Here is a 27,031-nt window from a genome sequence, read left to right as displayed (position 1 = left end):
TTCATTTCTCTGATTAATAATGACTTGGAGCATCTTTTCATATGACTAGAAATAGAAAAACCATAAGTTTCTTGAGCCACAGTTCAAGTGTGTAATATTTTGCTGTTTTAAATCTGAAAATATGTAGTCACTAAATCTTGTAATTAGGTAAATGAGTATTTGGCTTAGCCATCTATCTGTTGCTAGTTGTATATGTCTATGTGAAATAAGGTCCTTAACGATTTCAAAATGTAAGAATAATTGATACAACTGTCTGTGGAACCTAACTGCTATTTTATTGATTTATTGAAACTAAATCTGAAACATCTTAGTATAGTTTAGAGAAGAGAATTTTAGTGTATTCCAGTTTTCTTAGAAGACTGTAACTTATAGAATATTGTTACACCAATGGAAAAGTCATTTTTATCTAAGTTTGTTACTAGTGTGAGAATAGTATTTGTGTATATAGTGTGTCCTGTGCCACAAACATGTTTTCTTTTGAATAACATATGAAAAGATCTGTGAAGGAAGGATTTTGTGAATATCTCTATTATTCTGATGGGATTCCTGCTTCCTCAAAATTGCTTTTGGGTTATAATGTAATTTCTATTAAACGAGATAATGCCTAACTAGTTATTTACAAAATCTTCAGGAACGATATAAGCACTTTTCCCAAGAATGAGGGTTCTGCTCTTAGTGCTCACTCTTTCTCTCTCTAATTCATTTAGGTTTCTTTTCTTCTAGGCTTTGAGCAATTCACCTTCAAATTACAGCTATAATGACCAGTTTTACAGCTCTGACTCAACCCACTGGATCTTCAATCAACACAAATGCCTACAAATGGGACCCTGTAGGACCCAGCTCAACGCCCATTCTCAGCAGGAAGTAGTTTCACAAGATGAGATTATTGTTCCATACTCCAAAAGACTTTGGGCCCCATTTGTTTGAGAAGAAACTGGAGTTGGTTGGTAAATGGATCCCAACCCACCCAGTGTCTTAAGTGTCTAAGATGGGGAGTCCATCAATCCTGTGAAAAATTATAGAGGATTAATGCTACTCCCCTGCTATAATAGTATTTGGGACTCAGGATGGGGACATCTGGTTAAGATTTGGGTTAATATTACTGAGAAAGATACCCCACAAACAATTCAGTTTGATGTTTGTCAAATTATAGAATTGTAAAGGCTTAACTAATCTTAGACAAGTAGTTACTGTTAAGTCCAAGCTAGCTCCCTGGAGGCCTCAGGATCAGCCAGAGTCAGGATAAGTAAAAGTCCTTGGTCTTTAGGGGGAGAAGTTAAAGAAACAGACAAACTTTCAGGAGTTTTGCCAAAGATCTCTTCTCGAATTCTGGAGTCCAGAATCTCTACCTTTCTCCTCCTCTTCCTGCTGCCAAGTGAGTGTCTGGCCTCTGTCACCCCACCTCTAATCTTTGTCTATGATTATCTTAACCCCAAACATTGAGCCAGCACCAATGGAGAGAAGGGCCATTTTCCCAAACATATGCTAATAGAGTCATTGTTTTATATTGAATAGGTAATTAGCCTTAAGTGCTCCCTTGTCTGATTCAAGCACACCTTTTAAGAGTTTCAGCCCTTTACAATTACAATAAGTATTTGTGTTCCAATAGAGAAAGAAGATTTTATGGAACTGACTCTCCAATTTGGAATAATGTTTGGTTTAGTACCTTCAGGTAGATCTCTTAGGAAGATTTGGAATCAAGTCAAGGACTTAAGACAAGTGATAGACACCAATGCCTGAGTAGAATTGGTAAAGTACTCTGTAAAGAATCTGAAAAAAAAATTTTCTAAGCTGTGCTATGGGTTGCCCCATGCCCAGATAATGTCATTTCTTTTGGGTATGGAAAAACATGAGAGTGAATTCAAGTGTAAGACCCTCCCATTCCCAAAATAACATTCCTGGGGAGTATAGCAATACTTTGTTCTACCTTTCCCTTCGGTGAGGGAATAAACCAAGTTATACTAGCTCTTAAGCTTTGGAGAGCAATAATTTGCCTCTCGTGGCAGGATAAAAGATTTCAAAATCTAGAGACTGTAGTGGCATGTACCTGAATATGGAATGTAACTGAGGGTGGCTCTGGCAGTTTCTCAGGGATGAACATAATCTTGGGTGGTATTGTGGAGGCAGCACTCTCAAACTTGCTCTACCTGGGAACTGAGTGGCACCTGTGCACTGGTCCAATTAGCTATTCCCTTTACCCTAGCATTTGATGAAGAGAGTAAAAGTGAATCAGGAAGAATTAAGTCATGTATAGTAACTGAGAAATTTATTAAAGATAGAAATCTAGTTCTGGATTTGGGTGAGTTCCTACTCTGGTGAGTAAATATTATTAGATAAGTTACACCAGAGAGGCAGTGAAGGAAAAAGCAGAGTAGTTAGATATCACTAGCAGAATGGCATGGGAAAACAGAATGACTTTAGAAAGGCTATTAGCAAAAAGGAAGGAAACAATTGGAAGTAGTTTCACTTTTAGTACAGTCCTATCAGAAGAATTAGTAGAAAATTCAGGGTTTAATTATCCATCCTGTGTAAGGAGATCCATTCAAGGGTTAATAGATTTTATGAAGTGGGATATAAAAAGTTATTAGCCAAATGTGAGGGGTTAGAAAAGGATATGGAAACCAGATTATTAAAAAAGGAAAAAAAAAAAAAAGAAAAATTGTGAGAAATGAATGGGCATTTGTTTCCACAGTTATGAAAATTAAATTGGAGAAATGAAACAAATTAGAAAACTGAACCCCACAAGGATATCAAGGAATAATCAAGGGTGCAGGTTATCTTGTAAATGATAAGAATGTAAAGCTCCTTGGGACAGGGACTGACTTTTATAATGAGGGTTGGTGGCCCGAGATTTGAAAAGAATCTTTTGTTTTTTGCCCTTAGTACTCCTCTGTTACCTTTCTCCCTTCTAGAATATAAGGTCCTTGGGAGCGGAGACTGGGTTTGTAATGAGATTCATGTCTTGTAATTTCTATAACATCCAAGTAATGGGGGAATCAAGGGAGGGACTTGTGCTTCAGGATAGGAAATAAAACAAAGCCTTTGGAGTTTCAAAGGTGTGTCTATTCATCTAGGCACCCATTCTTGCAAAAATGTAAAATAAATCTTTCCCTCACTTATCATTGACTCAATGGAGTTCTTTGTAAGATATTTTGTTTCTTTAGTCGATGAGAGATGCAGGGAAAGCAGAAGTAAGATTTGGCAACTCATTGGACATGTAGGATGAAAGAGAGGAAAACCTTTTTGAGATTTCTGTAACATTTCAGGTTCAGAATTTAACTATATACTACTGGACTAACATCTTTCTCAAATATTTTTTTCTATATTAATTGCTTGGTTGATATTTACAGAGACAGACTGCTTTCAAGCATTTTAATTTGGAAAGATATGCCTCCCCCCCCAAACTAAATCTTTGATTATGTTATTACATACAATATGGAACTAACATTGCATGGCATTTTTATGGAATGGCAAATTCACTTGATTGGAGCAGAAGGGGCAGGGGAATTATGAGAAATGAGACTGGGAGGGATGGGGTAGAAGTTGATTGTGGAAGACCTTCCATTTCAAGCTTAGATATTTAGACTTTACACAGTATGAATGAGAAGTTATTGAAAATTTTGATTTGAATTGGAGATGTGTACAGGGAAGATTATTTAGACACGAGTGGGTGGAGACCCAGGAGCAGGAGGGAAAAGTGAAGATCATTCAACAAATATTTATTCTGCACCTTCTGCGCTCAGAGTACAGATTGAGCTATAACCTTCTTGGAGTTTACAGTCTAGTAAGATGATGACACATCATCAGTAGGGAGGTTTTGGAGTTCACGGCTCCACCCTGATCTAAAGGGGAGAGAGTGGTGACTGATAGAGTGCCAAGGCTCCCGCGCTGTTACAGGATGATTGTGTCTAACCCAACAATGGATTTCCTGGGGCAAGGTAGAACAGCCAGAGAAGTCCCAGATTAGGCAGTTGGATGGGAAATAAGGTGCTCTAAGGCGAGCCCCCCCCCCCCCACGTGGAATTTCGGGACTTGCTGGCACCGAATGGAGGCAGTGGAAGCGGGGTAGAGCACCAAGGCTGATGGGCTTTTAAAGGGTGATGTTTAAGCGAACCCCGAGCTTCCCGGGATATGGTGGAAAAGCCGGAGGAGTTGCGGAGTAAAGATGGCAAGAGAGGCGAGGGAAGGGGACCCTGGGTTGGAGCTGCCTTTTAGGGGACTGGGTAGGAACCTTCCAAGACCCACGCTCACGCTGCCCCTCTGTCTAGAGACAGTGCGGAAGGAAGGTGGAGTGCCGGGGTGGGGGAGGGGGAGGGGAGCGCCGCTCCGTAGGCTCCCACTACGGCTCAGTCTGCTGCGGTCTGCGCGCCACCGGGGGGACTGCCGAGGCGACAAAGCTAGGCTGGACGTCAGCCGCTGCGGGAGGGCTCCTTATCCGCCTGCTTGGTGGGTTCCGTTACCCTCACTGTCCCCCGCGCCACCCCCCTCCAGAGCGCTCCAGCCGCAAACGCAGATCAGAAGCCAAGTGCGAAGAGCTCGGGAGGCTAGCGGAGACATCGCGGGGGGCGGCGAGTCACGTGACCCGCCCCATGGCGGAGGCGCGCATGACGCGCCGTTCACGTGGTGTGTCTCCGGCTCCGTCAGGCGGCGGAGGCGGGCGCGGGCGCGTCCCTGTGGCCAGTCACCCGCAGGAGTTGGTCGCACAATTATGAAAGACTCGGCTTCTGCTGCTGCTGCTTCTAGCGCCGGAGCTGAGTTAGTTCTGAGGAGGTATCCCTGGGCTGTTCTTGTCCGGCGGCTTTTGCTGCCGCCTTCGGAGACGCTTCCCGATAGATGGCTGCAGGCCGCGGAGGAGGAGGAGGTGGAGTTGCTGCCCTTCCGGAGTCCGCCCCGTGAGGATAATGGTACGGGACCCACACAGGCCTCGCCGGGGCTCGAGGGGGGTGCTGAGGGGGAATCGCTCCTAAGAATCTCCGGGAAGGGGAGGACCGGCGAGCTGAGGACCGGATAGCGGGGAGGGCCGGGGACCCGGGACGTGGCTGCAGAAAGCCGCTAAGCTGAGAGGCTGGGGCGAGAGCAAGACCGGCACCAGCCCGAGCGCGTGGACTACTACCAGGGCGGAGACCCCAGCGCGCGAGTCCCGGCGGCGGCGGCGGCGGCGGCGGCGGCGGCAGCGGAGGTGCCGTGCGCCCCGGAGCGGCACCTGGCTGTAGGCTGAGCAACCCCCCTCCCGAACCTCCGCATCTCGGGGGAGCGCGGCTGTGCGCTTTCCCTTCCCCCTGCGCCAGCTGCAGACAGATGTGCGAGCCAAGCTTGGAGCGGAGGCCTCCGGGGAAGGTGTTGGGGAGGGAGGCGAAGAGAGGGACGGAAAGACTGGGGGCACGGGGTCGGGGAAAGGTGCCTCTTGCACTGCGCAGCCGTGCGCCGCGGGCTTCCTTCACAGGGAGCGTGGAATTTCCGAGTGCTTGTGACGATTTTTTAAAAAATCGTAGATAGCTTTGTTTTCAGATCTCTTTTTTTAATTTATTGCGTGACTTCAGTCACTTGACGAGGTTACTGCAGAAGGGGACCACAAGGTGATGATGAGTGTTGCCAGGATGAAGCCGAACGCCTTATCTACTGCCCTAGAGGGCGAATGCGTTCTAAACAGAAAGTGCCGAGGGAGTGAATGGAAAGGGAGAAAGGTGCATTGCGGTGTCGTTTTCTGACGCTTGGCAGCAGGTGTGAAGAATTTGTTTGCGAGTGACTTGAAGCCGTGCATTGAAGTGCTGGTGGGAATTTTTAAGTATGTTTATTATGTAATCATCGTAATTTATATTTGTGTGGATAGTAGTGCTTCTGCTGGAGTGTGGTAATCCCACTTTAGAACTTGAAGCTATTTTAAGTATAGTAAAATCTTGTTCTAAAGGGATTAACTAAGCCTTGAATTTGGGTCTGCAAGACTCAGATAAATGTCCTCCTTTGTACCCAGTCATCTTTCATTACCTCCCAATTACTTTAATCTAGAAAATGGGGGTAGCCAACTTTTTTTATTAATTGCATTAAATACACGAATAAGGTTGGATAAAGTGAAATTTTGCATTATGGATTTGGCATCACTCAGGAAGATCTTTCCCTACAAAATAACATTGGTTTTGTTTGATAAGACCTTTCTATTATTCGTAACTCCAGTATATGTTTCCTTTTTTGAAAGAGTAATTTGAATTTTAAAATTAATTTTGCTGTTGTTTGAGAAAACTGAAGTGAGAGTTTAGTATTGAGACTTCCATTTTTTCTATAAAGGGGGAAAAAAAACCCCAAACACCTTTCCTTTTAGCAGACTTTGCATTTTCCTATAAAACCTGTCTTAGCGAAAAAGGTGTTCCAAATTTGAGTCATTTTACAGCTTACCTCCATAATTTTTTTCCTCTGGTCTAAACAAGTTCACATAGATTGCAAATCAATGGGAGTTTATCCCTCAAAGCTTTAGGACTCCAAAAATTTTTCCTTTCTACTGTCCTTCCTTTCATCTCCTAGAGATCTTTGTCCCAGGTACATCCCACCTCCAGTAATCTCTGCATTTACATTTCTTGAAATTCAATATATGCTCATCTTCATGTTTTTTTTTTTTAAAACATGGTTGAGTTTTTTTCCCCTAGGCTGAGCACTGATTCTTATTGAGTCCAATTTCCCCAAATCTTTTGAGACTTCTTAAGAGAACTCTTAAAAGAGTTCCTTTAATGTGTATTGTAACATTTAAGAAGGATTACCTGGATTTATGTTGAATATATATTAGAAATCACAGTACACATTTTTGAGGCTAAAATATATTATCCTTAAGGGCAATAGTCTTTACTTTGAGAACTGAAACATAACATAAAACTTTATATAGTAGATTGGAATTAGATATGATTTGTAAAAATCCATTTTTTTTGTTTGTTTTTTTCCTATTGCTATAAGACTACTGGAAAGTCTTATTAATTTTGTTAATAAGATTACATAAAAATTCAGGCATAATTCTTTCCCTACTCCTCCTCTCCCTTTAAGCCAACTGGAATATATTTGATATAATTTTTAAATCGTATGTCACTAAGTTTAAGTTTACAAAGTTTAAATTTAAGTTTAGAAAATATACATGTTTAAAGAAGGAATATATATTCTATATAATTACAGCAATACATTGACACTAGAACTTTTTTTTTTTAAAGTTTTAAAGAGTTGAAGAGATTTTCCTCAATGGCAGAACCTAATACAGTATTTCCTCATCATTTCTTCTTATTCATCCCATTACCATTTTAGTACTCCCTTATTTAAAAAAAAAACAAAAAACTCTTGAGTTTCCTTCCCTGTTGGTGCTATTTTTGCTTAAGAGACAAAAAATGAGAAGAGTTGATCATGGAGGGAATCTATTAAAATTTTTATTTGTATCATTGTCATTGATTTGAACTGAGTGAAATATTTAATGTGAAGAACATTTTGGATTGATTTACTCTTTATTCTTAATTTTAAAAAATGAGTTCATTTTTTTATTTGAAATATTTTACTTGGGCTTAAAATAATTTTATTCCTATGTAGAATAATAATTGGATTTATTTTTGAATTGTTTTAAATTCTTTAATTCTTAAAAAAAAAATTGGAACCTATTTAAATATACAGTGATCTATAGTAGTATGAAATCACTGTTTTGTTGACATGGAAATTGTTAGTTTGGTTCTTTACCATTCCCAACCATGGACTTTTCAGTCAAAGCTTCTGTATTATTCTTATTGTTGATCATCTATAAAAATAAATACGTAGATATTTAATGTTCCTCGGAGCATGTAGAAACAATTTTTAAGGGAAATGAATTTTCTTAACTTCCTATAAACCTTTAAACAGATTACCTAACTCTTGTGAGCTTTAGTTTCTTCTTTAGAATAAATGATAGTAATATAAGTCCTTTCTATCCCAGGGTCGTTTGGAAGTTCGAAAAAAATATTTTTATAATATTGCTAAGAAACTGTTTACTATTAAAAACAATCTATCCTTTTCCAACTAAATAGCTTTTTTGAGACTGAATTTTTGTCATATACTTCAATCAGAGCAACTATCCAACAGATTGAAGAAACGGGAGAATCCAACTATTTTCTATCAAGCTAGACATTAAAAAAATGTGGAAAAATGTGGAAAACAGTGCTACTTTTCGCACTAAATTTTGTTTTGGAAAACAATTATTTTTCATGAAAATATTTATGGTAATGCTTTATAATTCTAACTAGTCCTCATTCCTGGAATTTTTCTTCCTTTGCGCTGACTGACTTCCCTGGCTTTAAACCCTACTGAATTCTCATCTTACAAGACTTCCCCATCCCCTTGTAGTTCCTTCTCTCTTAATAATTTTCTGTTTGTCATATAAATGCTTGCTTTGTATATATTTATGTGAATATTTTCTCCTCTGCTAGATTGTAAGCTTCTTGAAAGCAGGGACTGTCTTTAGCTTCTTTTTGTATCTGGCATATAATAGCTGCTTAATCAATATTTCTGATTGATTATTTTAAAATGAATTAATAATAAATAATTAAAATTTTAAAATAATAAAAACAAATTAATAAAAATCCATCAGTTTTAATTTCTAATATGGTAAATGTGGATATGTAGCCCAATAATTTTAGGATTATAAAGGGGTCTTAAAACAAAGAAGTTTGAGGATACTTGAGAAAGCAAATAAATATACATATAGTCTAAAAGAAGCAATAATACAATTTTGGAAGATAAAGGGCCATGGAGCTTTTCTTTTTTGCCAGTTATAATCCGTTTATAGCTTAATACTATTGAGAGGGACAAAAGGAACAAATAGTTATTAATTTCTAATTATGTGCTAGGCACTTGATTACCTTGTTTGAGCATTGAGAGCAACTAATACTAGAGAGACTATTTGTATATCAAAGTGGCAGGTAGATAGACCTCTGCATCTAGAGTCAGGAAAACCTAGATTCAAATCAAACCACATTTATTAATTATCTGATCCTGGGCAAATCGTCTACCTTCTGTGGCTTGGTTTCCTCCTCTGTAAAATAGGGATAATACTAGCACCAACTTCCTAGGATTGTTGTGAAAACCAAAGGAAACATTTGTAAAAATGTGCTTAGCCTGGGATCTGGCCCCTAGTAGATGCTTAATAAATGCTTATTGCTTTTTTTCTTTCCTATAAAATTCAGAGTCATAGATTTATACTGGAAAAGGCCTTAATGGCCTTTTAATCTAGCTCCTTTTTGCCAAAAGAGGTTAAATGATTGCCCAAGATCACTCTTGGTAGGGAGTGTTGGAGGGGAAATTTAAAATCGGTTGTTTTATGATGATGATGATGTCAGTAATCTTTTCACTGAACTACGTTTATGATAGGCCAGATCAGTGGTATCAAACTCAAATAGTCACTAATCTGAATTTATTCCCTGCAAGTTACATACTGGCTGTTTTAAATTATAATGTTATCTACCTTTTATTGTATTTTTGTGTGTTTTATTAAAAAAAAAAAAATTTCCAGTTTCATTTTAATCTGGTCCAGGCATCTTTCCAGGAGTGTTGTTTGTCATTTCAGGGTTAGGTAATGCCCAAGATCCTTTCCAGATCTAAAATTCTATTCTATTTTTAGACTATAGCCAACCCCAGGTCTGTAGAACCTGTTGACTTAGTGTTGTCTAAAAAACTAAATTTATTTTAGTAATACTGATTGGTTGGGGTTTTTTTCCTAGAAACCAGACATTATATAATGGAGAGGGAGGCAGTGGTCTCTGAGAAAAGAACCCTATGAGTATTCAGGTTTAAGCATAAATTGAAGTAAGAAGTATACCAACTAGAAAGGTGTAATATTCTGTAAACATTTAATACAATATTAAAGATGAAGAGTCCTACAAATTTTACTCACATAAGGCAGCATACAATATTTATGTTACCAAGAATGATTCTTTTTTGTTAGAAAAGGTTAAATGATACTCTGTTTATAAAAAGTAAGATGCATTTTTAGATATCCGTAAAAAGTTAATTTTTAAAAAAAGTATGATTAAGTTGATAAATTCATTCAGTGATCCCTGATAATAAAGTATGATTAAATTACTGTACTTTGAAAATGAATTTTTAATTCATTTCTGATATACTTTTATCATTTCAGGAATTCCTTATTGTAAATTTATTATTTCTAACACTTGTTTAAGTCTTAGCATCTGTCCCCTAGGGATAGTGATAGTTTACCGGACTTTTGTGTCTGTAAGTTCTTAAAAGGATTTTTTTATAATTTAGTAAAACATTTTAATTAATTTTTGTTGTGATTACAGTTGGCATGTAATTTATTTGTAACATTTTACTGATTTTTGTGTATAGTATTATTTTGAAAAAAAGAATGCCTTACTTGTCTACCCCATTTTTCTTCCCTTATTGTGTCTTGTAAATTACTTGAATGTTATCTATAAAAGTCTGCTTGATCTCTCCAATAGCAGCAGAAACAGTCAAACTTTCTAAAAGGACTGCTCACATACAGTAGGAGGAGGAGCTTGGGCACTTGCTTCCATCCCTGGGACTGCACAGATGAATGCCTCCTCCATTTCTGCCCCCCTCAAAATAGGGTTATCACCACAAAACCAATCTATTCATCTTTTCTGGAATCCCTATAACTGGGGAGATTGTGGGAAGGCATTCCTGAGCAATACTTTCCCCAAAGATCGTATTTTTTAGCCTGGTTTCCATGTTTTGATGATATAAATAGATCCTTAAATATAAGGGGGAACTAGAAAGTGGAGGTAGGGCTGGAGAGGAAGAATAACTCACCTGTCTTAGTCTCTCGAATAGTAAAGAGCCCATCTTCCTATATTTATTTTTCTAAATTTCTCCAGTTTTAATTGGATTACCTTTAACTTGATATGAGGCTTAACAATTTGTCTTTGCCTGGTGTAGTTTTTTTTTTTTTTTTTTTTAATATCACAGTGTCATAAAATTTTACATGAAAGGTACCTTAAAGAGGACTTCTAAGCCAGTTTCTTCATTTTACAAGTAAGAAAACACATCACATTACAGGTAAAAAGTGGTAGTCATTAAAGCCTTCGATTCACCAGTGAACATTTTACTGAGCACCTACTTCGTGTTAAGTGCAGAGGTTCATGCTAGAGAAACAGCAAAAAACATTCTCTGTTCAAAGGAGTTTATATGCTACCTAAAAGAGTGATGCAAGAAATATTTTTCTATTTGTAGGACCATTTTTTCTGTCTTTGGTTTCCATGACATGTGGCATTATTTCAAATTGCTTTCTGGAATAGTTGGATTAACTATTAACACCAACAGTGTTTTATATCCATATTTCATTTTTTTGTCATCTTTGCCAATTCATGGGGGTAAAGGCTTAGAGTTGTTTTAAATTGAATTTCTTCTTATTATCATCTCTTTTTACTTGGCCAATGAGAGAGTGGTTGTCACTTCACAGAAAGCTTATTTCTTAGTAAATACTCATTTGGGGATAAGTTCTTCTTAGGTTATTATGATATTTATCTCATTTTGGATTATAATGAGGTTTTTAATGGCTTATTTTACATATTATTCAGTATTAGCTGAGACCTCAAAAGTCTTCAGATATGTTCTGAGAATAGTAGAACTACCACAAGCTAGTGCAGTCTATATAATGATTATTCCTCTGTGTGTGAGTAGATATTTTAGTTTGGGATGAAGTAAACTTTTTTTAAGTGGTATTGATGCCTTCCCCCCAACCATTCATTTCCTAATATTAACCTCTTTGCACATTAAATTTTCATTCATAACAAGAAATATAATTAAATAAAATAAAATGGCTAGATGGATAGACAAATTTGGAGGGTTTTTTTTAATCCTTCGATATTGTGGCATTTTATAATACTATGTTTTATAAGTGGTTTTATTTCTGGACTCCCAATATTTCCTCTTTTTTTTTAAGCATTTTTTAAACATTTATTCTGGTATATGCATTGGTAACCCTATTGGAGAATAAAAAAAAATAAAAATAAGACTCATCTTTATCCTTAAACTTGGTTGCTTAGTCTAATAAAGTCAGATATAAGATATTGACATGAGTATAATACAAGTACAATACAAGGTATCAAGTTGGTTTCTAAGGAGGAAGAGTTCTTCTAGCTGAGGTACCTTGTAAAATATTTGTAATTTGAGGTGATTAAAGCAATCTAATAGATACTCTCGTCTCCTTTTTGAAAACTACTTACTTGATCTTCAGTATTTTGCATTCATATTTTGCATATTATTATATTAAAATAGCTTTCTCCAAAGTAATAATAAACATAATCACAAATGTAATGTCCTTTTTCTGATTTATAATTCAAACTCCCATTTACAAGGTGATTTGAATTTTACAAAATAATTTAATCCTAATAACTCGTGTGAGATGTTGAGAAGAGAGGTAGATAATCATCTCTTTTAACTTCTGCAGCCTTTAACATTAGGCCACCCCTATTTTTTGAATTTTTAAAATTTTTTCTTGGTTTCCACAATTTACTTTCACCATTTTCCTTTTTTGGCTTTTCCTTCTTTTCATGCATAAGTGTATGTCCCTCAAGGTCTTTTGACTTCCATAATTTCAGTTGTTACTCTTCAGATAATTCTCAGTTCTTATCACTAGCAGCATAATATTATAGGAATTTATTAGTTTATATCTACGATCCCTAGATAGAGTGACCTATGATATAGATTCAGTGATCTGTATTATCACTACATTTCCCCTGAATTCCATCCTGCATTTTGGACTGCCTGCTACTTTAGTGTCTATATTCTAAAGGTATTTGCCATTTATTCTGTATGTACTGTGTGTATGTGTGTCTTGTGTGTGTCTACGCATATGTGCACTTCAAGAAGACTTCTTTATTTTGTATAGCAAGTGTTTATTGATAATTGGTATAATTGTTTGTATTCATATACCATGATTTGTTCAGTTCTGATTTCCTTTACTTATTTTCTCTACATAAGATTGTCTTCTATGTATTTACACGGTTTCTTACTCATTAGAATGTCAGTCTCTTGAGAACAGGAACTAATTTTTTTACTTTCTCTGTGTTAGGATACAGTCCTTAGCCTAGGACCTTGTTCACTTAATAAATGCTTATAGGTTGCAGTATGATTAGAGAGAAGGAAAGCAGTGGGAAACAGAAAAATAATGAGGTTTTGTGACATTCTCTGGTAGTCAGTCAAGTAACCTTTTTTTTTTTTTTTTTTTTTCCCCTGAGGCAGTTGGGGTTAAGTGACTTGCTCAGGGTCGCATAGCTAGGAAGGGATAAGTGCCTGAGATCAGGTCTGAACTCATGTCCTCCTGGACTTCAGGGCTGGTACCCTAAATCACTGCGCCACCTAGCTGCCCTTCAACTAACATTTCTTAAGCATTTATTATGTTCTGGGCACTGTTCTAAAGGCTTAGAAGATAAATACAAACATAAAAGTAATTTACTTTCTATTGGATAAGATAATACATAAAAGAAAGCTAAAAGGAGGTGAGGGAAGAATGCACATTATTTAAAGGCCTGGGGGAGGTTCCTTAAAAGAAGACTCTGGAAGGAGCCCTCTACCCTCCAATGTAAGGTGGTTCTCAGGCAGCTGATATTTCTGAGGTGAGAGTTCCAGAGTCTGAAGTGATCTTCCAGAGTAAATAGGTTCCTGTGAGAATTTCAGAGGCTTGTAGTCTGGTAGGAAATGGTACAGTACATTGTTGGCATCTAGGTGGTACAGTTAGGTGGTACACTAGGGTTGGAGTCGGGAAGATCTGAGTCCAAATATATATTAGCTATATATATTATAATATAGATAGATAATATATGCTATAATATATAATATATACACACAGCTAATATATATTTGGATATGTAGCTATATAATATATTATAGTATATATTATCTATTAGCTGTGTGACTCTGAGCAAGTCACTTGACTTTATTTGTTCTAGTTTCCTCAGTTACAAAATGAGGATTATAACAGCATCTATCTTGCAAGGTTGTTATGAAGATCAAATGAGGTAACATTGGCAAAATGGTTTTTTCCCTTCTTTCCTTGTAACTAGATTTGTGAATTGCTATTCTTTAGAAGTTTATGTAATCATTTAACAAGTAGTTATATAAAAATAGAAAATTCAAATATATAAACTATAATTTTAAAAAAAGCTTCATATTTTGAAGATAGGTCACTTTATAAGATACTTATATTTCTCAACAAATATGTATATGAACTAATTGATAATTAGGTTTCACTCAGTATCTGCATTGAGTAGAGCTAAACTAGAATTCAATATAAAAACTTTTCTTAAAAAATAAAATTTGCTATTTTCTAGTATTATGTCACTAAATTTTTCATTACCATAAGGACTAATTTTCCTATTTATTAAATATTCATTGATCATTCCTTTCAAATTGTTAACATCTAGAATTGATGTGTTTTTTTGTTATGGTGAATTGCAGTTATCTAATTTTCTAATTGAGTTAATGATGTATTTTAATTTAGGAGAAAACTGATTTTTAAATTTATTTTTGGATTAGTAGATTTAAATTTTGGTTTAGTTTGAAACAGATTGGAAAATGGCACTAGAACTCCATTAGATGGGATAAATTGTTAATTGTTTAAAAAAGCTGCAAAACGTTGCAGACTTTGTCCTCTTACGTCTCCATATTTTCTTTAAAGAAAATAAATCTCATGCAAAGATACTTCAAAAATTGTTGGTACAGGTTTTTATGCATGCAAATTACAAACCTGTTTCAAAAGGTGCATAATTTTGAATGTATTGTTAGGACACATATAGTAACTTCCTTGTTCAGGTTCTATAGTGATCAAGTTCTCTGTAGTTTCACTTTTCTGAACCTAGTTTTTCTGGTTTTTCTCTATTAAATACAGGACAGTTAGGGTTAAGCTTATGTGCCTTAAAACACCCTGTTTCAGAATAGAGAGTAGGCACTTTATTGCATAGTTTAATTTGAATTTTATAAATTAAAATTATCTAGTTTTTATTAGAGGACATTTTTGTTAATTTTCCCTAGTATTTCTTTTCTACTATCCCAACTAAAAGGCTTATTCAGAGAATTAACTTCCACTTTGATACTTGTATGAGTCTGTGATCTTTTATTTCCTCTATTTGTGCAGAAGTGAAGAATCCATCAGGGTCTGTGCAACTTCTGTATCCCTCCCCGAATCTTCTATTTAGTAGAATTTACTTAATGTTCTGAAGACTTTTTCCTCTAAAGTAAGGGTTCTTAACCTGTTTCTTTCAATTTTGCTAACTATATTTCTTTTTAAATTATTATTAAAGCTTTTTATTTACAAAGCATATGCATGGGTAATTTTTCCAAATTTGACCCTTGCATAATCTTTTGTTCCAAATTTTCCCCTCCTTACCCCCACCTGCTCCCTGAGATGGCAGGTAGTCCAATACATGTTAAATATGTTGAAATACACATTAGATCCAATATATGTATACATATTTATACAGTTATGTTGTTACACAAGAAAAATCAGATCAAGAAGGAAGAAAGAAAAACTGAGAAAGAAAACAAAATGCAAGCAAATTAAAACAAAGTGAGTGAGAATGCTACGTTGTGTTCCACACTCTGTTCCCATGGTTCTCTCTCTGGGTATAGATGGCTGTTTTCATCACTGCACAAGTAGAACTGACTTGAATCATCTCAATATTGAAGAGAGCCATGTCTGTCAGAATTGATTGTCTGTCGTATAGTCTTGTTGTTGCCATGTACAATGATCTCATGGATCTGCTCATTTCACTTAGCATCAGTTCATGTAGGTCTCTCCAGGCCTCTCCGGAATCATCCTGCTGGTCATTTCTTATAGAACAATAGTATTCCATAGCATTCACATACTATTATTTATTCAGCCATTCTCCGATTGATGGGCATCCTATTCATTTTCCAGTTTCTTGCCACTACAAAGAGGGCTGCCACAAACATTTTTGCACATGTGGGTTCCTTTCCTTCCTTTAAGATCTCTTTGAGATATAATCCTGATTGCTAACTGTATTTCAAAATAATTTATTTCCCTTGTAATGCTATGTATTTTATGCATTTGAAAACATTCTTCTTGGAATGAGGTACAGAACTTCTGGGTAGGTGAAGTGGAATTGGTAGAATTCTAGAAATCTACAGTATAGATTATAAAAAGAGTAGAAGGCAAGTATGTAATCTATAGATACAAAATTCTCTGAGTAAAATGTCGTTTATTAAGCTCTTGGGTACAGGATATTGCCAGGCAATAGAAGAAATGCAAAGTATTGGTAAGAAAAGATACTGCGCTCATGAAGCTTGTAGTTTATGGATGTAGTGATTGTAAAGTCAAGAGTGGAATTTATTATAGAATAATGTGTTTAAAGAACTGTTCTCAAATACATTGCAAAGGAATGAAAATTATGAAATGCTTAAATTGGATAATCATCAAGTAAAAAGGCATTTATTAAACGTACTACTATTCACTGAGTACTGGGACTACAAAATAAATAATCCTTGCTCTCAAGCATAGAAGGGGAGATGGCATGTTCTCTATCTGTTCCCCCTCATTTTAAAAAATACTAAATTTTTTCCAATTACATGTAAAAGTTTTAAACATTGACTTTTTCTTTAATTGAGTTCCAAAGACTTTCCTTTCCCTCCCTTCTTCTTGAAAAGGCAAACAATTTGATATAAATATGTGTAGTCATGTAAAAACATTTCCATATTAGCCATGTTGTGAAAGAAAAATCAAAAGAAAAGGTTAAAAAAAAAAGTATGTTTCACTTATCAGGTCTTTCTTTTGGAGGTGGACAACATTTTTCATCTTAAGTCCTTTGGAAATATCTCAGTTCATTGTATTGCTGATAATAAGTCATTCACAATTGATCATTCTACAGTACTGCTATTAACTGTGTGTGCAATGTTCTGGTTTTGTTAACTTCACTTTGCCTCAGTGAATATAAATAGATATTTCTGGAACAAAAAACTAACAAATTAATAAAATGATACAAATTCATTAGAAAGATGCAAAATCGAGTTCTATGGATGCCCATATCACACTATTACAATAATAAAATGCTAACTATCAATAAGAAAAGAAAAATAAATAGAAGGAATCAGAATAGGCAATGAGGAAATAACTTTCTTTTTGCAGTTGATATGAGATACTTAGTAAATCCTAGAGATTCAATTTAAAAAATTAGTTGAAACAGTTAATTTTAGCAAAACAGAATATAAAATAAATCCATATAAATCATCTTTTCTGTTACCAACAAAGCTTTGTGAGAAAACATAGTAATATGTTTCATTTAAAATACTGTAGATATATAAAATAATCTGGGGTAGAAAATGTAAAATTCCTGCCAAGACAAATCTAGAACTGGATAAACAATGCTTTTTTTTTTTCAAATAAAATCAGATTTAAACAATTGGAGAAATATTAATTGTTCATGAGTGGGCCAAACCAGTGTAATAAAAGTGATAATTCTACCTAAGTTAAGCTACTTATTCAGCATCATCCCAATTAAACTGCCAGAAAATTAATTTGAGCTAGAAAAAAAATAACAAAATTATTTGAAAGATCAAAAAAAAAAAAAAGGAAAAATGTCAAAGGAATTAATGAAAAAAATGCAAAGGAAGAAGGTCTAACAGTGCTAGATTTTAAACTGTATTATGAAGCATCTTGTATTGTTTAAGAAATAGAATAAATGATCAGTAGAATAGGTGGTATACCAAGCATAATAGCAAATTTCTAAAGTAATCTCTTATTTTGTAAACATCCAGAACTAAACTTTTGGGATAAGGACTCACTATTTGGCAAATTGCTGGAAAAACTGGACAAATATCTTAAGCTATTTACTTAGATAAGATCAAAATGGATATATGATTTAAATATGATATATGACATAAAGGGAGATATTATAGATAAATTAGAGGAGCAATCTTATGGATAAGAGAAAAATTTTTGAATAAACAAGAATTGAGAACATTAAGGGATAATAAAATGGATAATTTTGATAAAGTTAAAAAGGTTTTGTACAAATAAAACAGCCAAGATTAGGAAGAAAATAGAAAGCTGGTTGTGTGGTGTGGTTTATAACCAGTTTCTTGAATGAAGGCCTCATGTCTCAAATATATAGAGAACTGAGTCAGATCTATAAGAAAAGTGAGTCATTCTCCAATTGATAAATTGTCAAAGGATGTGAACAGGTAGTTTTGGGAAGAAGATATCAAAATTGTATTATAGCCATATGAAAAAAATGCTCTAAATTATTATTAGAGAAATACAAATTAAAAGAATTCTAAAGTATCATTTCACAGTTCTGATCGGCTAAAATGATAGGAGAAAATGATATGCTCAAGAGGATGTGGAAAAAAATTGGAATTCTGATATACTGTTGAGGGAATTGTAAGCTGATCACCTTTTTGCAGAAATTTGGAATTATGTCCAAAGAATTCTAAAACAGTGTTTCACTTGATCTGTTTCCCAAGGTGATAATAACATATAAAGTATTTATAGCAGTTCACTTTGTGATGGCAAAGAACTAGAAATCGAGGGGATGCCCGTACATTGGGAATGGCTGGATAGGTTATGGTATATTATGATGGATGACTATTCTCCTGTAAGAAATGCTGGGAAAGTTGGTTTAGAAAAATATGGAAATAATGCAGTATGAAAGGAGCAGAAACAAGAAAACATGCATAGTAACAGCAGTAGTGTTTTGAAGATTAACTGTGAACAATGACAAGGCTATTCTAAGTAAATGGTCTTTCAGATCAACTATGAAGGACTTCCACTTTCAAAGAATGAACTGACATAAAAAAATGTGTGTGTGTGTGTGTGTGTGAAATATTGACTTTCTAATGCGGGGTTGGGAGGGAGAGAGACTTGGAACTAAAATGCAACAAAAACAAACACATAAGTTTTTAAGAAAGGAACCGTGTAAATTACAAAGATGGAAAAGCTTCTGTCTGTATCAAAGAAGTCTTTACTGGCTTGGCAGTAATTTTTAATGAGTGCTAAAAGAATGTGCTGTGTATTATGTTAGCAACTGGTACTTTTACAGCCCTGGAAAGACTGATAGTGTAGTCACATCTTACCTTAGATTTATTATTTTAAATGTTACCTAGAAGAGATTCTTATTTAGAAGATTATTCATGGGATATATATAAACTTTTGAAGGAAAACATTTTGGCCTAAACTGTTAATTTACCCTATAAACCTCCTTGAGGGCAGGAAGTTTTTTCTTTATATTGTTACATAGTAGACCCTCATTAAGTTCTATGTTGGTAGCTCTTTAGAAACACTACACAACCATGCTTCCCTTCACTTCTTCCTCTCTGGCCATTTTCATTTCACATTCTTTCTCCTTCCCTTCAATCCTAAGATTATTCTGCTTTTGTTCCTGGATGAGGTGTGCAAGTTCATCTCTGCCCCCTATAACTTTCTGGATCAAAGAGCCCCTCCCTGGCTACCACTCCCTTAATGTTTCCCTTTCTTAAGTAAGGAAAACCAGAGCTACATGTACCTTTGTTATGGGCCAAAACTCTGAACAAAGGATTCTTACAAGGTGTTAAGTCAGTGGAATTGATAGAGACATTAGTTATCTAATTTAGCATGATGCTTAACAGTTCTCTAGTTCAGTACATGTACTTAGTACTTAGTATAGTTCTACAAGATTCACACCTATGATAAAAGAGCATATAAGCTCAGACAAACTGAACCAGAATCAGAACTGGAAGACAGAGACTATGGTGGCAGTCCTCCTGCCTCCGCCACAGACCAAGACACATTCAAGAGGATCTCAAGAAGCTGGCGGAGGTAGAGAACACAAAGGCCTGGCAATAGGAGTTCAAGCTCTCAGAACCAAGGAGAGAGATAGGCCTCTAAGAAAGCTAACCGGGCCCTAGGAAAGAAGACATGGCTTTGAAAGAAATAATAAAGGATTTGGGCTTTTAACGCCTGGCTGTATGTGTGGATTACTGAACTGAAAGGAAGGCTGCTCATAGAGACTCCAAGAAAACTGAACAAGAGAACATTACACACCTTCACCATAGATACTGGTTTTTAAAAAGAAAAAGGCCAGATGGGGTAGAATTTCAGAGAGGCCTAGAAGAGTGAAAGCAAAAACTTTTAAGAAAAAGAGGAGAGAGCTTGTCTTTCCTCCCTTCCTCTTTACCCTGTTCAAGAATTCCATTGTTTCTCTACTTCATGCAAAGTATAAAGTTCTCATATTTAGTCAATAAGCATTTATTAAGAGTTTACTATGTTTCAGTCACCATGCTAAATAAATAAGCCTTGGGAATAAAAAAATGAAAGCCAGTTACTTTTCTAAGAGACTTGCTTACATTCTAATGAGGGGGATAACATACATATATAGATATATACAAGACAGATAATACAAATCAGGAAAGCCTTGAAAGCTTGAATGTAGTGATGTGGGGGTAGGGGAATTGGGAAAGATCTCAAAAAATTGAACTGAGCCTTGAAGATAAGAAAGAATTCCAAGAAGCAACAAGAGATTTCAAACATGGGGGACAGCCATTGCTGTCCAAGGCCCTGAAATGGATATGATTGGAAACAAGAGGTAAGCTAATGTGGCTGGACTGAAGAACATGCAGGGAATGTGTAAGAAGACTTGAAAGATAGATTGAGGCCAGGTTATGGGGTGTTTTAAATGCCTTCTAGAGTTTATATTTGATAGAAGTAATATAGAACCATTGGAGTTTATTGTTGGGGTGGAGGTAACATGACTTTCTGAAAAATCACTTTGGGTGGGTATGTAGACAATATTGAAGTGGCACAGGGAGACCAATTATGAAGTAGGGCTGTGTATCTCCATACACAGTTGGGACATAAGGAAGAGTTATTGTTTAGGCTGAAATGATAAAAGTTTGGTAGTTGATTGGCCGTGGTATAAAATGAGTATTTTTTGATTAGAAATAAGATATAAAGAATGAAACATAGTTGTAAACTTCGGTGTCTGACAGAATGAAGAAACAGAAATAGAGACCTCTAGAAGAGAAGAAAGTTGGGGGTTAGGGAAGGGAAAAGTGAAGGATGGTGATGAATTTTGTTTTGGACATATTATTCCAGTCACCTGGAAGTTGAGAGAGACTAGGGCTTGATAAATGGATTTGAGAATCTGGAAAGTCAGAAATAATAAGTGGATAGGGTAGAGAATGAACAAGAAAGGAGAAAAAGAATTGCTTTGCTGAGTATGGATGAATTTCTGGTAGATCCAATTTGAAAAGTTGTATAACTTCCTCAGGTTTCATTTAGTGACACATGAGCAAAAGAGTCTCATGTTGGAGATAATCCAGGATTGGGGATTAGTATAAGGCATGAGATGCTTCTAAAGCAAGGGATTTAAGAGTATAGCAAAGTGGTATATTAAACTGGTTCGCTGAGTGAGGAGGATTTAGGCAGAATTGGGATGAAGATAGCTAGGGAAAAAAATTAAAACTTTGATTTACAATATTTTTTTGCCTATTTTTCCTTTCCAAGCCATATCTTATACTAAATGTTTACCAAAGCAAACCAGCTGGATTCTTCATGTTCCATTGTTAATTCCAAGCATTTTCCATTGATATCTCAGTTCCCTTTTCTGTTCTCTCCTATCACAGAACATCCTTGTCCATTTATATCTACAGATTCAGCTCTAGCCCAGTTTTTTCTAGCAGGCTTATTTGATTATCTATTTAAATTCTTTCTAGAAGTTGGTGCATTCATTATTTGTAAATATAAATGTTTTATCAACAAAAATACATTGAACGTATGGTAAACATTTTGAACATTTCCTTTACACATATCTGGTTGTTAATTAATGTTATTCATTTGGGCACTTAATCATATATTTTCGTCATTTAATGTATTCTGTGTGTATTTTATTTCCTTACCTAGATTCTTATATGAGGAATGAGGGACCAGTGCACAAATAGTTGCTTTTCTTAGCATCTACTAGGGGTCTTTGCATATTCTCAACTATAAAAACTTTTTATTTAGTCGATAGAAATTATTGAATGCTTTCTTAGGATAGGGTTCTTTAGTGAATTCTGGCAGTCTCTATTTAGAGCGGTTTTAAAAAGTATGGTGAATTTCACTAGGCATGATGCAAAATTTTGTGTTATTGCAAATAACAGTTTTCTTTATCTAACACCTGTATAAGAAGCATAGTATTTGTAGAATATATAAAAGTTATCTATTGCACTTGCATACAATCTTAAAAACTTTTTGAACCTTAAATTCAGAAGAAACTTAAGGGGAAAAAAAGACTGTTTCTATGGAAGTATTATGGCTTATGCAAGTCTCCCTATTTTTCCGTAGTGTAGCCAATGTTAAATCCAGTATTCCTGAGTTGTATGCAAAAGAAGTTTGAGACCTACCGGAAGAGGTTAATGCACAGATGGCATGGGCAAAGGGCTTTACAAATCTTAACACATTTATAAAAGTGATCTGGTGCATCATGGTTTATCTCATATGTGTTACTATTATTGTTGCTAGCACTGCCTTGTCATTCTCTAATTTCTTCTTTTAATGAAGTTTAGATAGAATGGTCTTGAAATAGGCCAATGTAATTGCTGTTTTTTTCCCCCTGAGGCTTTTGAGGTTAAGTGACTTGCCCAGGGTCACACAGCTAGGAGGTATGAAATGTCTGAGGCCAGATTTAAACTCAGGTCCTTCAGACTTCAGGTCCAGTGCTCTATCCACTCTGCCATTTAGCTGCCCTTGTAATTGCTATTCTTTTATGTTGAATGTTTTGAAAGACATTTCACAGAAGGATTAAATATTTAAATAAAAAATATTAGGCTGCAACATCATCTTTTTTAGTTCATTGAAATCAATTTCATGTCAGCTTTAGCAGTAGACAGAATGATGCATTTATTGTATTACCAAATGATTTTAATTTTTTCTACTTGGTATCTTATGTTTTTGCAAATTTTTCATTCCATGTAGCTTAGCCATCATAAATATTTGTGACAGATATTGAGAGCATTGTTCATTAAATTTTTGTGTATTAATGTCATGTCTGGGTGATTGTGGACAACAGTTTTATTTATGCTGACAGTTTATTTCTTGATTTCTCCAGGTTCAAGGTCTTTATTTGAAATACAAATAGTCTTTTGGATTGCGAAGTGTAGTGATCATTTAATGTGTGATTGTAACTGAAAGATTTTCTCTTGCTAAGCATTTGCTAAATGTTAAATTTTTTTCAACTTGCTGTTACAGATTGTTTAATTTCCATTGCTTCTGTAGCTAGGAACTAAATCTAAAGGTTTGCAGAGTGGTTTTGATACTATTATTCCTATTTTACAGATGAAGAAATTCAAACCAAGAGAATTTTTAATGTCTCTTCTAAGGATCAATACAGCTATCTTCTGGAAGAATATTCAGACTTTTAGTTTTCTGACTTTCAAGTTCAGCACTTTAGTTACCGTGCCACCTAGCTGCATTATCAAGGAATGTAGGCTCTTTAAGGATAACCTATCTATAATTTCTGATGTCAGTGATGTTGTTGTTGTTATTATTAATAGAAAAATCATTTTCGTTAATTTAATGAAATTCAGATAAAAATGGACGAGAAGTTGTTGCTTTTGTTTTTATTCTTAATGCTTTGTGTGCACAGGTGAATAACAGCTTTTTGTGATTAAAGTATTAGAATATAAAATTCCTCTTTTCGGGAATCATTGAAAGCCTTGTTGATACAAAATAGCCAGCACACAGAAGATGATATATATCATTCAATTCCTTTATAATTTAAATTTTTTTTTCCTGCTAAGTGTATTTTTAAAGTTGTTCCAAACAACTTGTAAATTGAAAGTATTAGACAGGCCTCTTACAAAACAAAGAAACAAAAACATTGTTGTTAAGTGTGTTTGGATCAATGTTGGTACTTTATACCATTTCTTTATGTGATCTACATTGACATGGATACATTAATGATAACTTCCGTAAGTTTTGGTGAAATTAATTGCCTCTGGAATCCCCTTCATTTCCATAACTAAATCTAAATGTCTCAACCCTTTTGATCTGTGTTATTTATCTGTACATTTTGGTCAAATTGATGCAGATGTCTTCCTAGAAAGAAATTTTCCCTGTTTGTCATTAAATATTATATCAATCCTATTATTCCTTTTTGTTGAAAAAATGTTTTTCCATAGCTGCCTTAGGGTGATGGGGGATGTGTTTTGTTAATATTATGCAGGGTTATTTTTAGAATACTTTTCAAATCTGTTATGGTCCATTTTATAGTTGGCAAAGTGTGTAGTAAGACCGTTATAGCTTAGATGCTATTTGCTTTCTTAGCTTTTATTTCAAAATGCCAGTTGTCTTGATATTCATTCACATTCTTCTCCTTTTTGATATTTTATTATGAATTTTGCAATCATCGATAAACATGAACATATTGTCAGAAAAGTTTGGAATAGAGTTTTAGCATGAATGGCATGCAATAATATTAGAATGGGTCAAATTAGTTGATTAATAAGAGCCTATAGCAACATTGGAGAATATGAGCAAAAATTCATAGGGATAAAGTTCTATGTAGTCTTCCTAAAGTCCCCACTATCTCCGGGCTAGTATGTTGCCCCAGACTGTTAAGTGGAATATGGGTTTAGGTTGAAGGGTCAAATCAGATAAAGGATCTGACTTTGGCAGCTGCCATGTGGCAGGGAAGGTGATGGAATAAAAGAGTAAGCAAAGGAAACTTTGTGGAGACAAGCCAAGTTACAATGAAGGTAGAATTATAAAATAGACTTAAGCCTATTTTATGTATTTGTAGAATATGTACAAACCATGAATTAGCATTGAATCAAAGTACCAAAGATTTGGGGATAATACAGTGAAGCTGTAGAGTCATGTTAGATAGCTTGTGGAACAATTATCAAATCAATATGGTTCTTTACACTTAAGACTTTTTTTTTCTCAACTCATATGTTGTTTTTCTGAAAATGCTTACAGATTTTTAAAAAATCAATTCTAGCTGTGACTTTAAGACATAATTGACTTGAATAAGTGCAGTTTTTAGATAATAGAATAGGTATATAATGCCATGTGTTTTTGAGAAGAGGCTTGTAAAGTTCTTTGTAGTAAATTCATGAAGCACTGTGAAACATTTATTCCCATAATTGTTATTCCCATAATTGTATCTTATCAGGACCTGTCTTTTTTCTGTCTCTTTTTTTTTTTAATTAAAGCTTATTTTCAAAACATATGCATGGATAATTTTTTCTTTTTATTATATCTTTTTTTATTATCTTTATTTTATTTTTATTATTTTTTATTTTTTATGTTTTACATATATTTATATATATAACATATATTATATATATTTATATATTTTTTATATTTTATATTATTTTTAAAAATTTAAATACTTTTTAAAAAATATTTTTTATATTTTTATATTATTATTTTATTATCTTTATTTTATTTTTATTATATCTTTTTTATTTTATTATATCTTTTTTTATTTTATTATATCTTTTTATTGACAAAACAAATGTGTGGGTAATTTTTCAACATTGACCCTTGCAAAAACTTCTGTTCCAACTTTTCCCCTCCGTCCCTCCATCCTCTCTCCTAGATGGCAGGTTGTCCTGTACACGTTAAATATGTTAAAGTATATGTTAAATACAATATATATATATATATATATATATATATATATATATATATATATATAAAAAATTTTTTTTTTATACAGTTATCTTGCTACACAAGAAAAATCGGATTTAGAAAGAAGGTAAAAATAACCTGGGAAGAAAAACAAAAATTCAAGCAGACAATAACAGAAAGAGTATAAATGCTATGTTGTGGTCCACACTCATTTCCCAGGGTTCTTTCACTGGGTGTAGCTGGTTCTGTTCATTACTAATCAATTGGAACTGATTTGGATCCCCTCATTGTTGAAGATAGCCACTTCTATCAGAATTGATCCTCATATAGTATTGTTGTTGAAGTGTACAATGATCTCCTGGTTTTGCTCATTTCACTTAGCATCAGTTCATGTTAAGTCTCTCCAAACTTCTCTGTAGTCATCCTGCTGGTCATTTCTTACAGAACAATAATATTCCATAGCATTCATATACTATAATTTACCCAGCCATTCTCCAATTGATGGGCATCCACTCAGTTTCCAGTTTCTAGCCAATATAAAAAGGGCTGCCACAAACATTTTGGCACATACAGGTCCCTTCTTTATGATCTCTTTGGGCTGTAAGCCACTGCTGGATTAAAGGGTATGCACAGTTTGATTGAGCATAGTTCCAAATTGCTCTCCAGAATGGTTGGATCCGTTCATAACTCCACCAACAATGCATCAGCATCCCAGTTTCATGGATAATTTTTCAACGTTGACCCTTGCAAAACCTTGTGTTCCAATTTCCCCCTCCCTTTCCCTCCCTCCCTCCCCTAAATGGCAAGTTATCCAATATATGTTAAACATGGTGAAAAATACATGTTAAATCCAAAGTATGCATATATATTTATACAATTTTGCACAAGAAAAATCAAAAAGGAAAAAAACGAGAAAGAAAATACAGTGCAAGCAAACAACAGCAAAAAGAGTGAAAATGCTATATTGTGATCCACACTCGGGTTCCCACAGTCTTCTCTTTGAGTGTACATGGCTCTCTTCGTCACAAGACCATTGGAACTTGGCCCTGTCATTTTCCAATTTTGCAGAGAAGCTTCTAGCTTCAGTTCAGTTTCTTTATATTAATTATTTCTGACCTCCACTTGTTTTATTTAACTTGGATTTTCATTGTTTTGTATTTCTTGAGATCTTAATAGAACATCAGACTTTTTCTACATTAGCTTTGTTGGAAATTCTCTGATTTCCCTACTTCTCAATCCTTAGTAATGGTTTCTTTTTTTTTTTGTTTATTTTTGTTTTGTGTTTTGTTTTTAATGGAGTTTTGACTCCTCCCTCCTACCTTCCCTTCTTGCAATGGTAAGCAATCCAATATAAATTATAACTGTATAATTATATAAAAACATTTCCATATTAGTCATTTTTGCAAAAAAAATAATTTTCAAAAATTTTTATTTTCAAAACATATGCATAGTTTTCAA

At 34.8% G+C, this 27,031-nt stretch overlaps 1 protein-coding gene across 1 annotated transcript in view; it reads left to right on the top strand.

Annotated features, from left to right (window-relative positions):
* The first annotated feature begins 4,829 nt into the window (after positions 1 to 4,829).
* The window catches only part of TRPM7 (transient receptor potential cation channel subfamily M member 7), a 128,359-nt gene continuing 106,157 nt past the window's right edge, over positions 4,830 to 27,031 (top strand). Inside the window, exon 1 of the mRNA XM_023499915.2 lies at positions 4,830 to 4,904. Coding sequence (XP_023355683.2) covers positions 4,902 to 4,904 — 3 coding nt within the window. The 5' untranslated portion in view covers positions 4,830 to 4,901. The remainder of the gene's footprint in view (positions 4,905 to 27,031) is intronic.

Source organism: Sarcophilus harrisii, chromosome 2 (genome assembly GCF_902635505.1).
Source record: "Sarcophilus harrisii chromosome 2, mSarHar1.11, whole genome shotgun sequence".
Classification (NCBI taxonomy): domain Eukaryota; kingdom Metazoa; phylum Chordata; class Mammalia; order Dasyuromorphia; family Dasyuridae; genus Sarcophilus; species Sarcophilus harrisii.
This window is presented reverse-complemented; position numbering and strand designations above follow the sequence as displayed.